Raw genomic sequence first — 17,091 nt, forward strand, 5'->3', positions numbered from 1 at the left:
CTGTATGTGTATTAGTGAATGATTGGTTATGATTGATTGGTAAAAACAACATGATAAAATGCTTACACTGTATGATTAGGACTCTTTGTATCTCATGGTTTCATGCTGGCTCTCATCTGCATGAAAGCTGTGTGTGTGTGTGTGTGTGTGTGTGTGTGTGTGTGTGTGTGTGTGTGTGTGTGTGTGTGTGTGTGTGTGTGTGTGTGTGTGTGTGTGTGTGTGTGCGTGCATGCGTGCGTGCGTGCGTGCGTGCGTGCGTGCGTGCGTGTGCGTGTGCGCGTGCGCGTGCACGTGTGGGTATGTGGGTATGTGTGTGTGTGTGTGTGTGTGTGTGTGTGTGTGTGTGTGTGTGTGTGTGTGTGTGTGTGTGTGTGTGTGTGTGTGTGTGTGTGTGTGTGTTACTCATGCTCACATCATCTCTGTGCTCTGTGGACCCACGCGGTTCAACCACTGCTTCTCGTCTCACATCCATTCTTTATTCATTATCCCTCCCTCCCTCCCTCCGAGTTAGAGGTCCTTCCTAATGTGTAATTTAGCTGCCACTGCTCTGTATTTCCAGCCGTGTCCCAGAAGGGCGTGTCCACCCCCGACACCATAGACACTATCTGTCACTCAACCTTCCAGCCATTAAATGGGTTCAAAGCGAGAGTCATTATTAAGTATGGCCTGAGTGGGCGGGATCTACTGCCCTGCCCTGATGCTTTGGCAGGTTCATGCCATGAAAACTACTGCCGGTTTCTTCACATATAATTAATGCGTGATGAATTGCCCCCCAAAATCCAATGCATGCTCTCAGAGAAAAATAAACTGTAACCAACATTAGTTTTTTATACAAAATAGGAGGAAGAATACCATTTTAATTTATTTTTTTAGCAGCTAAGGGACTTTCATCAAATCCCTGGATGCCATGTTAACAGCATCAGCTATTAATGCTTTGTGTAAAAGAATGTTGTCTAGTGATGTTTAGTCACACTACGAGTGAGCCACACCAGGCATGAGAGAATCCTGCTGTATTTCTGTTGCCTTAATTACACCAGCCAGCCAATAATCTATCAGTGTTGAGACATGATGAGAGTTGACTAATCTAAAACGGCTGGCCAAACTATACTGCCATGGACCTGTTATTATTGCCATCCAACATTCCCACCCCATTAACCTCTAACCAAAGATACGTCTGTTGGAATGACATTATTACACTTGGTCAGCTCCATGAATAAACTCCTGACCCTGCAGTTATATAACATAGAGATCCATTGAAGCCCAGTCATTTCGTATAAACAGGCTACAGACAGACAGAGACCATGGTTTACTGGGACTGCATGGAACCATCTGCCAGGGTGTGTGAACAGTCTTATATTATGGCATTTCTGAGTCTGCAGCACGCATTCAAAGGCTGTGTGAATTGCTGTGAGCGTAACAAGAGGAGAGAGGATATCGCTGGCACGCCTGTGCAGAGAGTGGAGAAAGGGACTAATTAACATATTAATGATCCCACCTTCTTAGAGCTTCTGTCGGATAGTCAGAACACTTTGATAAGAATGCAAATGAGTGCGGCACCATCTGAAGGAGAAATTAGCTGCCGGAGATTGACGAACGTGAGAGAGAATGAGAGAAAGGGAGAGGGGATAAGAGTGGGGGAGATGGGGGGCAGAGAGAGAGAAGAGAAAAAGAGGAGAGTGAGGGAGAAGGAAGATGCAGAGTAAGGAAGATGGGCGGAGAGCGAGATAAGGGGTGAGAGAGAGAGAGAGAGATTTTGAGCAAGGCAGTCTTAGCCAGGTGTGCTGATGGATTGAGCCTTCCTTGTTTGATTTATTTATCTTGAATTATCCGTTGAGCAAAAGCACTGGCTGGTGGGATAGACACGTCACAATGAGAGGAGGAGTCTGTCTTTTCTTTGTTTGTGAGAGAGAGAGAAAGAAAGAGAAAGAGAGAGAGAGAAATGAGAGATGGAAAAATACCGCACGGCTATGCTGCGTTCTCCATACTCCACCGCCTCTCTCTCTCACTCTCTGTGCTGATATAAAGATCAATATGGTACAGATTGCTGCTGTCTATCAACTATACAGTGACTTCCAAGATGGCTGCCAGGCCTAAGCCAGCGGGTTGCCAGCCTCTGGGGGGGGTTTGAGTAATGAACCCATCCATACAAGGGCAAGTAATTATAACAGACGGATTCCTCTCTTTCAAACACAATTGAAAGCCTGGCACGTGACCAGTGTGGGAGATTTCTCTGGGAAATCTTAGTGTGTGTGTGTGTGTGTGTGTGTGTGTGTGTGTGTGTGTGTGTGTGTGTGTGTGTGTGTGTGTGTGTGTGTGTGTGTGTGTGTGTGTGTGTGTGTGTGTGTGTGTGTGTGTGTGTGTGTGTGTGTGTGTGTGTGTGTGTGTGTGTGACTTGCGAATAGTTAAGTTGGGGATTCACTGACACGGTCATCACATTCCACAATGATGTTGAATAATTAAAATGTTTCATTAACTGGATCATTTCCTGCATGGCCATGCTTTAGCTCTGACACCGACGATTAAAGCTTGCTCTAAAACAACGGCTCTCTCATTTCACTAACCAGAAGACAGAGGAAACCTGTGTCTCAACATGGACGGAGTTAGAAGAGGTAGCTAGTAAAGAAAGTTCAAAAGAACAGTACGCACATCCAAAACTGTCCACATGTGCAGGGAACAACAATTCCCCAGGGAAAGCTGATAAATACACACCAACATAATACTGCATAGTTTTATTAGGCTTAACTAAGGTTTACACCTTCCTCAATTGTGTTGAACATTTCAGCCGAAGAGGAGAGAACTACTCTGCCTGTATTTAATAAGCTAGAAATGCACATTTAGTCTAACGAACCTTCTGTTGATGTGATCATTCTGATGGAGTCTGTGGTAATATCCTATTGATCCATAAGCATAGTGTTTGTCATGATACGGTACCAACGTAGGACAACCACAAGCTAGTTAGCATACATTGGTGGTCACCAAAACACCAATACACGCAGATTTAAAAAAAACATTACTTAACATTTTTATATTAACCTTATAAAAACAGTTCTGTAGGAATTACTTTTGTTCAGTAGGCCTAATACATTTTTCACAGCATATTGGCTATATGCCTTGCATAGTCAATAATGTTATTCTCAGACCATATTATTTTTCAAAAATCAAACTTTGATAACAAAATAGATCAGCATAAATGGAAATAATTAGCAATTTGCTTTAATATTTTACTTAACTGATGCATCTGGCAGTGGAGGTTCCTCCTCAGAGGAAGGGGAGGACCATCCTCGTCAGTGAATTTCATTTAAAAAAATCATATAGTGAAATTCAAAAAGTTATCCTTTTTAGATAAAACTATTTCAAATATATTCACGTTACCAAATAATTGATTAAAACACAGAGTTTTGCAATGAAGGTCAACATTAGCCTCCACAGCATTCTGTAGGATAACACCATGGTGTAGCCGGAGGACAGCTAGTTTCCATCCTCCTCTGGGTACATTAACTTCAATACAAAACCTAGGAGGCTCATGGTTCTTACCCCCTTCCATAGACTTACACAGTAATTATGACAACTTCCGCGACATCCTTAAATCCATCAGAGCTCTTGCAGCATGAACTGACATAGTGTCCACACAATCATATTATCAGAGAATGAATCTAGTACTGAAAGCATAAACTACAGCTAGCTAGCTCTGCAGTGCATAAAATGTGGTGAGTAGTTGACTCAAAGAGAGAGAAAGACAATAGTTAAAATTAATTTCTTCAGAAATGAGGGAGAAACAAGAGAGAGCTGGCTATATTTCGTTGTATTTAAAAAAAAAAGTTCACTTACTTAGCTAGCGAATGCAGCTAGCTAGTTTAGCCCACTAAAACACCCGGCCCAAACAGAGAGGGATGCTAAGTTAGCTTGCTGGCTATGGCTATCCAACATTGGATCTCTTCCAATGCTGTTTGTATGTGGCTATAATGAAAGTGAACTGTGTTTGCGTGTGGTCACAGGTGCATTCATTCCACCAATTCGGTTGAAAAATGTTTCTTAAACGGAAGCAAACGGAATGAAATGAGGATAAACATACTTGAAGTTGTCCAATAGAAACTTGCGTTTGCAACTGTTGGACTAATGATTACACCCTAGATCAGTTACATATATGCACCTACGTTTTATTTTATTCATAGGCTAGGTTTTAGCCCCCTCATGATGGGTATAGGGAAAATGTTAGTATCATGTAGTAGCCTCAACCTATCGTTGTTACATTGAGCTGGGTGAATGGAATATGAATGACAGTCATTCAATATGCTGTAATAGAAATGTTTTCTTATCGTCTTCCTTCATCTTAAACGGCACCTACCGCCACTAATCTGGTGGTCATGCTTCCAAGACAACTGGGCACTCTGAAAAAAATACTAGGTCAAATAAGTTTCTGACTTGGAATTCTGAGTTGGATGACCACTCAAATTGATTTTCCAGTCGGATATCGTTTTTTTCCTAGTTGTCTTGAACGCACTGAAGTCAGAGATTTCCACGTTCCCAGTTGTTTTGAACGCGGCATTAGTCTCAGGGGAGGTAGATTACAGCAGAAGGTCAGCCTCTCACGGTCCCTGCTCTCTCCTTTCCTCTGGTGAGACTGACCAGAGAGAGAGGACACCGTCTTCCACCTGATGACCAAACTCGAGTTGCACCTCATCTGCCTCAGGCACAAATTCCTGTTGTTCGTAGAGAAAGTGAAATATTCCTCAATATTAAAATAGACACAACGAGCTGCTAATAATAATTGCACTATCGATACACATGGCTACTCAGTCATTGCAGCTGCAGCACTAGTGGAAGTAGGGCGAAGGGCATTTTATGTTTTGTAATAGTGTTAAACAGTGCTGAATAATAACTTAATTAAACATGAACTCACTCATAGAAACAGCAGCTCTTCACTGTATTCTTTGACAGACTGGCTCTGGTCATGGTTTTTTAAATTATGAAATCTCATGTAGGCTCCTATCAAACTTTGCTGTGGCCAGGGTAGTGGAAACTGTAGGCACAGTGATTTGAGTTATCCGATTGGCCAGCGCAGTGGGCACACTCGATTTAGCCACAGAGCTACCTGTCCGCTGAGTAGGCGGAGTTTGTCTTTTCAGACAAATTAAATGGTCCAAAATGGGAACACTTTGCCTGCCAGGTGTGCAGGGCTTCTGAATCAAGTGCACCTACCGCCTACAGCACAACACGAATAAAGAGCGCAAGAATTTATCTTTGGATTTTCTACAGAAATGTGTGGTTATGGTCTAGAAATGTCTTAAAGATTGACCAGTCGAACTCAATCGACCGGTAGGTGACCACTGGCATACATGTATACATAAAAGTATGACAACCACAAGCTAGTTACAGTAGCATACTGTACATGTATACATAAACATATTCATAGGAAAGTCACAGCCTTCATCTGAAATGGGGGGATTCTACCAAGCCATAATTAGTAGAAGCCCAAAGCTTCCAGTTATGCAAGGCAGCAGCCCACTCCTTGTCCGAATGGGGAAATGGGATTAGTTCACAATGATCCTGGTATTTTTAGAACAAAGGAGAAGAAATAGAACACAGGCATGTATTTTAAAGAGGAGAGAGAGAGATCCTTCCATTTTGAGTGCCTGTTTATAAGGAGATTTATGGAGAGCTTATACAATATAAAATATGATTAGCATATCCCACTGTAAATATGCAAATGACAAAGGGATGAGAATAAATATTTGTGCTTTAACCTGTCCATCAAACAGAGCTGTGAAAATGACCATGGTAGGCTATCAGAATTTATTTCAATAAAGGATATTCCAGTTTTATTTTTTGGAAAATCATTAGTGAAAAGTGGAGAAAATGGTTCATCCATAGCTGAAATAGGACAAAAGGGAGACCGCTTTACCTTCGATGTCTTGCATATTTGCCGCTGACGTGTCCACTCCCATCACAGCCTTCTGTAGGACAGCTGAGAAGACACAAAAACACCCACTGAGTATGCACACAACTCACCGTTCTCCACCCTTCTCTTTTCCATCACTGAGTATGCACACAACTCACCGTTCTCCACTCTTCTCTTTTCCATCACTGAGTATGCACACAACTCACCGTTCTCCACCCTTCTCTTTTCCATCACTGAGTATGCACACAACTCACCGTTCTCCACCCTTCTCTTTTCCATCACTGAGTATGCACACAACTCACCGTTCTCCACCCTTCTCTTTTCCATCACTGAGTATGCACACAACTCACCGTTCTCCACCCTTCTCTTTTCCATCACTGAGTATGCACACAACTCACCGTTCTCCACTCTTCTCTTTTCCATCACTGAGTATGCACACAACTCACCGTTCTCCACCCTTCTCTTTTCCATCACTGAGTATGCACACAACTCACCGTTCTCCACCCTTCTCTTTTCCATCACTGAGTATGCACACAACTCACCGTTCTCCACTCTTCTCTTTTTCCATCACTGAGTATGCACACAACTCACCGTTCTCCACCCTTCTCTTTTCCATCACTGAGTATGCACACAACTCACCGTTCTCCACCCTTCTCTTTTTCCATCACTGAGTATGCACACAACTCACCGTTCTCCACTCTTCTCTTTTTCCATCACTGAGTATGCACACAACTCACCGTTCTCCACCCTTCTCTTTTCCATCACTGAGTATGCACACAACTCACCGTTATCCACCCTTCTCTTTTTCCATCACTGAGTATGCACACAACTCACCGTTCTCCACTCTTCTCTTTTTCCATCACTGAGTATGTACACAACTCACCGTTCTCCACTCTTCTCTTTTTCCATCACTGAGTATGTACACAACTCACCGTTCTCCACTCTTCTCTTTTTCCATCACTGAGTATGCACACAACTCACCGTTCTCCACTCTTCTCTTTTTCCATCACTGAGTATGCACACAACTCACCGTTCTCCACTCTTCTCTTTTTCCATCACTGAGTATGTACACAACTCACCGTTCTCCACTCTTCTCTTTTTCCATCACTGAGTATGTACACAACTCACCGTTCTCCACTCTTCTCTTTTTCCATCACTGAGTATGCACACAACTCACCGTTCTCCACCCTTCTCTTTTCCATCACTGAGTATGCACACAACTCACCGTTATCCACCCTTCTCTTTTTTCATCACTGAGTATGCACACAACTCACCGTTCTCCACTCTTCTCTTTTTCCATCACTGAGTATGCACACAACTCACCGTTATCCACCCTTCTCTTTTTCCATCACTGAGTATGCACACAACTCACCGTTCTCCACTCTTCTCTTTATCCATCACTGAGTATGTACACAACTCACCGTTCTCCACTCTTCTCTTTTTCCATCACTGAGTATGCACACAACTCACCGTTCTCCACTCTTCTCTTTATCCATCACTGAGTATGTACACAACTCACCGTTCTCCACTTTTCTCTTTTTCCATCACTGAGTATGCACACAACTCACCGTTCTCCACTCTTCTCTTTTTTCATCACTGAGTATGCACACAACTCACCGTTCTCCACTCTTCTCTTTTTCCATCACTGAGTATGCACACAACTCACCGTTCTCCACTCTTCTCTTTTTCCATCACTGAGTATGCACACAACTCACCGTTCTCCACTCTTCTCTTTTTCCATCACTGAGTATGCACACAACTCACCATTCTCCACTCTTCTCTTTTTCCATCACTGAGTATGCACACAACTCACCGTTCTCCACTCTTCTCTTTTTCATCACTGAGTATGCACACAACTCACCGTTCTCCACTCTTCTCTTTTTCCATCACTGAGTATGCACACAACTCACCGTTCTCCACTTTTCTCTTTTTCCATCACTGAGTATGCACACAACTCACCGTTCTCCACTCTTCTCTTTTTTCATCACTGAGTATGCACACAACTCACCGTTCTCCACTCTTCTCTTTTTTCATCACTGAGTATGCACACAACTCACCGTTCTCCACTCTTCTCTTTTTCCATCACTGAGTATGCACACAACTCACCGTTCTCCACTCTTCTCTTTTTCCATCACTGAGTATGCACACAACTCACCATTCTCCACCCTTCTCTTTTTCCATCTATCGATCTACACATATTCGGTTCAATTTCTGTTTTCTACTTCACACTTGGATTTTATTGGATTTTGCTCCCCTTTGCAATCGTATCATCTCTCTAACTTTACTATAGAAACAATGCACTCCTATTTTACTCCAACACTACACGTACAGTAGAGCCCTCTTATGGTACTTCACACTTCAGTCTGGTCTTACTGCTCCACCTACAGATGTAGGATCTTTATTTGAGCCAGTTTGCTACAGCAGGAACATAATCCAGCAGCAACAGGATATGTGAATTAATATATGGATTATAATTTATGGAATTGTTTTCTAGGGCAAATCAAGATGGACATTTTAAAATGGAAATTACAAAGTTTAGAAGCCTTAATACACTGCAAGTGTGCATTTTCTGCTGGGCAGCATGTGAGAAAACTCTTTACAATATCACAGTGGCATATCTGCCCACACCAGCAAGACCCACCACGCAAAATCAAACGTATTTGTCCTGAATTATCAGCTCTCTGAGGAGCGACGCCATCGAGCAGCATTATTGGCATTATGGATGCTTCGGCCTGGAGATAGGCTGACCATCCATCTGCTGATTAATTGATATCTGCAGGCAGCGGTGGAGAAAGCAGATAGGGAGATGGAGCCCATGGAGAGAGAGAGGGAGAGGGAGAGAGAGAGAGAGAGAGAGAGAGAGAGAGAGAGAGAGAGAGAGAGAGAGAGAGAGAGAGAGAGAGAGAGAGAGAGAGAGAGAGAGAGAGAGAGAGAGAGAGGGAGAGGGAGGGGGAGGGGAGGGGGGGGGAGGGGGAGAGGGAGAGAAGAAGAAGAGATGGTGATAGATTTAAAAAAAGAAAGAAAGAAAGAAAGAAAGAAAGATAGAAAGAACGAAAGAAAGAAAGAAAGAAAGAAAGAAAGAAAGAGAAAGAAAGAAAGAAAGAAAGAAAGAAAGAAAGAAAGAGAGAGAGCGAGGTATAGATGGCCAGGTGGGATATTCTTTATTGATATAGGTGGGCCCAGAATGTTATCTCTGAAGAAACCTTCTCCTAGCCTGTGAAGGACAAAATAATATCCAAGGATAAAAGTAAGTAGAGGACATCTGAGAGTACTATATCAAAAACATGGGTATAGGCCTATATACTCTACACTCTTAGAAAAAGGGTTCCAAAACAATTATTCTGATGTCCCCATAGGATAACCATTTTTGGATCCAGGTAGTACCCTTTTGGGTTCCATTTATAACCCTCTGTGGAAGGGGTTCTTCCTGGAACCAAAAAGGGTTCTTCAAAAGGTTATCCTATCGGAACAGCCAAAGAATCCTTTGAGGTTAAAGATAGCACATTGTTTCTAAGAGTGTGTGCTGTATATATGAGATTATGAATATGATGCTGTTCTGAAATTCTCCTCTTATAAAAGTATATTTGAACCAGGTTTAAACGGCCAAATACAAGACGTACACAAGACAACTCTTAGTGGATAACTGAACACCAAAGTAGGGTTGTCCATCGATACAGGGAGATTCAGGGAGATACAGGGAGATTCAGGGAGATTCAGGGAGATCCATCAATTGGTTTCATGGTGTAGCACATGCCATTTAATCAACTTAGCAGAGAGTGGGACAACACACTGCAAGGGTCAATTCAGGATCATCTTACAGCCACTGTTTTGACAGGATTTAACATTTGAACAGCCAGGATAAAGATTGCAGTTATAGTGGTTCTAAATAAGTTAGATTTGCTCATTATTTACTGTTGATAGGGTTTGTCAGAATAGATAGAAAAATAGAGAGAAATAGAGATACGAGACTGAAAAGAGGAGAGATAGAGAAAGAGTCATTATGACAGAGACGTGAGTGACACGGGAGTGACTAAGGGAGAGAAAGAGATGAGAAGAAAAGAGAGAAAGCAGAAGCAAGAGGCATGCTGAGTAAATGGCATCGCTCCTGTCTGAAGAGGTGATTTTAGTGCTCATCTCTCACTACACACTGAGAGCCTGGGAGTGCTCCACATCCATTATCAGCCCTAGTGGCCTTCCATCTCTCAGCCTCTCCCCCACTCTCTCTCTCTCTCTTCCCCTCCCTATCTCTCCCTCTTTCACTCACACACAAGGGGGAAGCCGGAAAGGCAGGTGAACAGAAATACTGACCTGAACAGCTCTGGTATTGCTGGTTCCACAGGCACTGAGAAATACAGGCAGAGAGAGATGGGAGAGAGGGATGGGGAGAGAGGGATGGGGAGAGAGGGATCGGCAGAGAGAGAGGAGAGAGGGATGGGAGAGAGGGATAGGCAGAGAGAGAGGGGAGAGAGGGAATGGAGAGAGGGATAGGAGAGAGGGATGGGCAAAGAGAGAGGGGAGAGAGAGGGGAGAGAGGGATTGCAGAGAGAGGGAAGAGAGGGATGGGAGAGAGGGATGGCAGAGAGAGGGGAGAGAGGGATGGAAGAGAGTGATAAGCAGAGAGAGGGGAGAGAGAGAGATGGGAGGAGGGATCGGCAGAGAGAAAGGGAAGAGATGGATGGAAGAGAGGGATAAGCAGAGAGAGGGGAGAGAGGGAAGGGAGAAAGGGATCGGCAGAGAGAGGGGAGAGAGAGAGATGGGAGAGAGGGATGGAAGGGAGTGATAAGCAGAGAGAGGGGAGAGAGAGAGATGGGAGGAGGGATCGGCAGAGAGAAAGGGAAGAGATGGATGGAAGAGAGGGATAAGCAGAGAGAGGGGAGAGAGGGAAGGGAGAAAGGGATCGGCAGAGAGAGGGGAGAGAGAGATGGGAGAGAGGGATCGGCAGAGAGAAAGGGGAGAGAGGGATGGAAGAGAGGGATAAGCAGAGAGAGGGGAGAGAGGGAAGGGAGAAAGGGATCGGCAGAGAGAGGGGAGAGAGAGAGATGGGAGAGAGGGATGGAAGAGAGTGATAAGCAGAGAGAGGGGAGAGAGGGAAGGGAGAAAGGGATCGGCAGAGAGAGGGGAGAGAGAGAGATGGGAGAGAGAGATCGGCAGAGAGAAAGGGGAGAAAGGGATTGGAGAGAGGGATAGGCAGAGAGAGAGGAGAGAGAGGGATAAGCAGAGAGAGAGGAGAGAGAAGGATGGGGGAGAGAGAGGAGAGAGAGAAGGGAGAGAAATGGGAGAGAGGGATGGGGAGAAAATAAAGAGAGTGAGGGGAAGCGAAAGGAAAAGAGTGATCACTATATCATAAAATCATGCTTTCATCAGGGTTAAAAACAATAAATTCAATGTAGGCAGGCACAATAACATGATATATTAGGCTGGATAGACTGCCTGGATAATGTCTGGTATTGGAGGGCTGGTGAGGTGAGAGACAGTGGGAGGAGAAGAGCTGAGTACTGAGAAGTATAGTTTGGAATGTGTGATAAGAGAGCTGTGTGTGTGTGTGTGTGTGTGTGTGTGTGTGTGTGTGTGTGTGTGTGTGTGTGTGTGTGTGTGTGTGTGTGTGTGTGTGTGTGTGTGTGTGTGTGTGTGTGTGTGTGTGTGTGTGTGTGTGTGTGTGTGTGTGTGTGTGTGTGTGTGTGTGTGTGTGTGTGTGTGTGTGTGTGTGTGTGTTGGGGTAAGGTTCCCCTGAGTAGCGCCCTCAGTGAGTTGAGGAGAGTGCAGACGCACCTCGGATACCTTTAGAGCGTGTTCGATGGCGCTTCTCATCTGCATCCACCTCCATCTGCAAAGGAGATACAAACAGACAGTCAGAGATAGAAGCGCTACCAGGTGCCAAGAGAAGACTGGCTTTGTGGGCCTGGTTCCTGGATTTGTCTGTCTGTCACTCTCTCTTATGAACACACACAACGATTCACAGAGAGAGTAATTGCCTGATGTCAAACTTTACTGTTTTAGACACTGTGAAATGACATTTATTTAAAGGATTTCGAAAAGTAGACTTTGCCAGGTGCTGATGTCACCCAAACGTTTGCTTCATGGTGCTTTGTAAGATGTACTGGGAATAGAAATGCATAATTGCATTGGTTCTTCTTCTGGTCCATATTTGTGTATGGATTATGATATTCCATCGCTCCCCAACACCCCAACATGCTTCTCCATTAAAAGTGCACCTGTACTACTCTCTGCATAAAGGTGTCATCTTAGCTTTATGCCACTTGGCACATTGCTCAAACAAAGTGAAATGAATACAGCTAGGTCACCTGTGATACAAGTCAGTATTCGACGTCCATCCATGGCTGAGGACGTCGGGAGATGATGTGGAAACCGACCACTCAGGGCAACACGCCACTAAGGGCAACTGTTACCTTCACGTAGGTTTGGGTTTTGCCAGGGCGTTGGGGATGGGGATGGTAGAAGGGTGTAAGCATCTGCCTCTGTCCCTGATTAGCCAGACATCTGATTCCAAAGGTTGCAATTTCAAATCGAGCGATAGAAAGTTGTTTTTGAGATTTTTGTTTTAAGCCTATCCCAAACCTGAACCCTTATCTTAATCATTCAGGGTTAATGCCAAACTTAAGATTTCGGGGTTAATGCCTAAACGTAAGATTTCTGGGTTAATGCCAAACTTAAGATTTCGGGGTTAATGCCTAAACGTAAGATTTCTGGGTTAATGCCAAACTTAAGATTTCGGGGTTAATGCCTAAACTTAAGATTTCGGGGTTAATGCCTAAACTTAACCTTACGCGCTTTGATATTTGACCTTTGAGAAATATGGATGAATGTCTAATTCTGACGTGAGACTGTGAGAGCGGGTTGTACGAGACAGATATCACATTACTCACATTCACACTCCACACTCGCTCTCACTTTTTACAGTACAGGTAATTAGATCCCAACCAATCAGAGGTGCATTCATTGTTGATGAGTTGAAAGAGGGGAGCATTCTGTTATTTCCAGATGTTACTAAATATTCATGCTTGCTGAGTTTTGCACTATCAGAGGCTCGCCATGTTTGGATGTGTCTTTTATTCCAAATGATTTATTACGTTGCCACTTAAGCCTTCAGTCCTAATGGTGGAAGCCTTGGTTGTTTTTTTATGGACCCCATAAATGTTTCAAATGGGGAAAAATAAAATGATCAAAGTCAAGAATACAGTACCTCGTAAATCTGATTAGTGTGGCAAACGGCGGGGTGTTTTAGGAGGGGTAGGAGTGGGAGTGGGAGTGATATTTCTGTGGAGCGGCACAGGGGTTTCCATGCTAATAAGAGGAAATCCTACCTCAGGAAAAATATATAGAAAAAGAAACCAACAAGTTATCAATCCAGTAAGTGCTGTGGGTGGTCCAACCCCCCACACTACATTCACAGGGTGACATTCACAAGTTATCAATCCAGTAAGTGCTGTGGGTGGTCCAACCCCCCACATTACATTCACAGGGTGACATTCACAAGTTATCAATCCAGTAAGTGCTGTGGGTGGTCCAACCCCCCACACTACATTCACAGGGTGACATTCACAAGTTATCAATCCAGTAAGTGCTGTGGGTGGTCCAACCCCCCACACTACATTCACAGGGTGACATTCACAAGTTATCAATCCAGTAAGTGCTGTGGGTGGTCCAACCCCCCACACTACATTCACAGGGTGACATTCACAAGTTATCAATCCAGTAAGTGCTGTGGGTGGTCCTACCCCCCACACTACATTCACAGGGTGACATTCACAAGTTATCAATCCAGTAAGTGCTGTGGGTGGTCCTACCCCCCACACTACATTCACAGGGTGACATTCACAAGTTATCAATCCAGTAAGTGCTGTGGGTGGCCCAACCCCCCACACTACATTCACAGGGTGACATTCACAATTTATCAATCCAGTAAGTGCTGTGGGTGGCCCAACCCCCCACACTACATTCACAGGGTGACATTCACAAGTTATCAATCCAGTAAGTGCTGTGGGTGGCCCAACCCCCCACACTACATTCACAGGGTGACATTCACAAGTTATCAATCCAGTAAGTGCTGTGGGTGGCCCAACCCCCCACACTACATTCACAGGGTGACATTCACAAGTTATCAATCCAGTAAGTGCTGTGGGTGGCCCAACCCCCCACACTACATTCACAGGGTGACATTCACAAGTTATCAATCCAGTAAGTGCTGTGGGTGGCCCAACCCCCCACACTACATTCACAGGGTGACATTCACAAGTTATCAATCCAGTAAGTGCTGTGGGTGGCCCAACCCCCCACACTACATTCACAGGGTGACATTCACAAGTTATCAATCCAGTAAGTGCTGTGGGTGGTCCTACCCCCCACACTACATTCACAGGGTGACATTCACAAGTTATCAATCCAGTAAGTGCTGTGGGTGGCCCAACCCCCCACACTACATTCACAGGGTGACATTTGGCTCATGAGAAGAGTCAGAGACAGAGACAGAGCAAACAAGCAAATATAAGGGACAATGAATGAACTGTGTGACAGAAACTTGCTGAGACTCTATGGCCAGACTCAACATGATAATGCTGAGCTTTTCAATGGTGTTTTTCAACAGCCATATAAGCTCTCAACACCTGATGTCAACAGTGCTACACAAAATACAACGTTATGAGCTATTTCTTCCTCTGGCTGTGATGAGTGAGGAGTCCCCCCCCCCCTCCCAAACACACACATACACAACACAAACACTGTGCCTATCTACAGCTGTCTGCCTCTCTCTAATGCCTCTCTCAGCCGAGATGACAGCAACAGCACTTCCTCCCTCAAGGCCCCTCGTGAGACCGGTGCCTGGGTCCCTGAGGCCAGTCTGAGACTCGCCCGCCCCTCTGTGTGGTTACGAGCACTCCTCGGCCTCATGGCCTGCCAGCTTATGGGAATTACACCATGGGGAAATTGCACAGATGTAATAGAACCTTGTGGAGCCTTGCCGTACTGGAAGGATAAGGAAGAGCTGTTCTCCCTATGTTCATACGCTTTACCATATTAATACTGTATACTGCAGTGTGTGTGTGTGTGTGTGTGTGTGTGTGTGTGTGTGTGTGTGTGTGTGTGTGTGTGTGTGTGTGTGTGTGTGTGTGTGTGTGTGTGTGTGTGTGTGTGTGTGTGTGTGTGTGTGTGTGTGTGTGTGTGTGTGTGTGTGTGTGTGTGTGTGTGTGTGTGTGCATAGTCGGGGCTGGGACATTTGTTACCAAAATTCACATTTTTATTGGATTTCCTTTGTTTCACCTCAAAGTTTTAGTAAAATACGTCTCAGTCGTGGTGTACTTCAGAAACCACACTTGCATTATCAAATTTCACTGTAAATAGATATTGACGACATGCATCAACCGGTGACAGTAAACATGCATGCTATCTCCATCTCAGTGTTTCTGAATTGGTGTGAAGGACCAGGCTGATAGCATCTGAGTGGGTGCCGGAGAGAGAGAGAGAGAGAGGGGGGGGATAAAGATTGAAATCTGCTGTCAACGTTTTCTCCGGTGAGTGGTGTTATCGTAGGTTGGTAGCTAGCACTCTGAAAAGAGCCTGTGAAAAGGTTTGGCTGTGACAGAGTTTTGCATCTCTACCTGAAATGATTGGGATTGAGTATGACAGAATTGTGGCTTTAAATCTAAATGGGGTTTTGTGGTCAAGGTATCAAGGTGTACTGTATGATTATATCATATAACTGTACCTGAAATGGTTTGGGGTGAGATTTCTCTTTGGTCCAGACCTCTGCTTCCTCCGTGGCCCAAGATAGTAGACGTTAAACTGGAGAAAAAGAGCTCACCACTCTTCCAAATTCATTTTCTGCGAAGAAATAAAAAACAATATCCATATTTATGAATTCAAATCTCCATGCAAATCATATTTACACATGCTGTATGACAGTGTTTGACTTGAGTTTCCTTCCTTTGAAAAGGGAGCTGGCGGTGGCCTCACCAATAGTCGCATGTACAAAATGTATGCCTCATATGTAGTGATTTCCTCCTGCCCAATAGCTGCTTGTCATTTTCAGAAATAGACTTGGCAAGGTGGTAATTAGCCAGATCTATCATATTCTGCAGGAAATGGGAACAAATATAGTTAATGATCCATGGTATTTTCCATGATTTCTCCGCGCCTATGCCTTCTATGAATTGAAAAGGAAAGAGAGAGAGAGAGAAAAGGGATGTCAGACAGACAGAGTATGCTTGACAGCTCCAAGGAGGTTCTGATGTCAAACAGGCCAGATATATGAGGTTGAGGTCTAACCAGGGCAATGGTACAAAAAAACTGTGACAAACACAGAGCAAGAGAAGAAACAGAACACAGGATTAATGGGGTAAACAGACAGAGAGAGAGGGAGAGAGAGAGAGACCGTGGGAGACAGAAACAGTGGGGAGAGAGAGAGAGAGAGAGAGAGAGAGAGAGAGAGAGAGAGAGAGAGAGAGAGAGAGAGAGAGAGAGAGAGAGAGAGAGAGAGATATCTTTTGGGTGAAATTCCACAGTGTGCCATCACAGCAGGAAGATTTGTGACCTGTTGCCACGAGAAAAGGGCAACCAGTGAAGAACAAACACCATTGTAAATACAACCCATATTTATGCTTATTCATTTTATCTTGTGTCCTTTAACTATTTGTACATTGTATATATATATATATAATATGACATGTGTAATGTCTTTACTGTTTTTAAACTTCTGTATGTGTAATGTTTACTGTTAATTTTTGTTGTTTTTCACTTTATATATTCACTTTGTATGTTGTCTACCTCACTTGCTTTGGCAATGTTAACACATGTTTCCCATGCCAATAAAGCCCCTTGAATTGAAATTGAATTGAATTGAATTGAGAGAGAGAGAGAGAGAGAGAGAGAGAGTAAGAGTAAGCTACAATATGGCAAACTAGGCATTTGTGGTAAGTGCATGGAGGCCGCCATCTTTTTGCACGCCGCCATTTGTATGTTACAAATCTTGTTTGCTAATCTAACTATGCTATCGCTAGTCCAATAAATCAGAATGCTTTGTTGCCATGTAAAAAACACAAACGACAGAGTGTAGTTGTCATAGTATATCTTTTTGTAGAAATGTTTGTATCTTTGTTTGGTATCACCAACCTGTCTATAGGCCTACAGTCCTCATCACTGCTGTGAACAGGCTCTGCCTCCTTATAAGCTTACTGGTAAAT

The 17,091-nt window shown here is 44.0% G+C and overlaps 1 protein-coding gene across 4 annotated transcripts in view; it reads right to left on the reverse strand.

Moving 5' to 3' along the window:
- LOC118362335 (myelin transcription factor 1-like protein) overlaps positions 1-17,091 on the reverse strand; it is a 180,362-nt gene that overhangs the window by 88,587 nt on the left and 74,684 nt on the right. For 3 of the 4 annotated variants that reach the window (XM_052486106.1, XM_052486108.1, XM_052486105.1), the window contains exons 2-5: positions 15,618-15,733; positions 11,669-11,723; positions 10,208-10,241; positions 5,903-5,965 (exon numbers count right to left, since the gene is read on the reverse strand). In XM_052486106.1, the coding sequence (XP_052342066.1) occupies positions 5,903-5,965; positions 10,208-10,241; positions 11,669-11,723 (152 nt within the window). In that variant the 5' untranslated portion in view covers positions 15,618-15,733. The remainder of the gene's footprint in view (positions 1-5,902; positions 5,966-10,207; positions 10,242-11,668; positions 11,724-15,617; positions 15,734-17,091) is intronic. The other variant, XM_052486107.1, reaches the window with a different exon arrangement.

The sequence above is a fragment of the Oncorhynchus keta genome, chromosome 29, assembly GCF_023373465.1.
Source record: "Oncorhynchus keta strain PuntledgeMale-10-30-2019 chromosome 29, Oket_V2, whole genome shotgun sequence".
Lineage (NCBI taxonomy): Eukaryota > Metazoa > Chordata > Actinopteri > Salmoniformes > Salmonidae > Oncorhynchus > Oncorhynchus keta.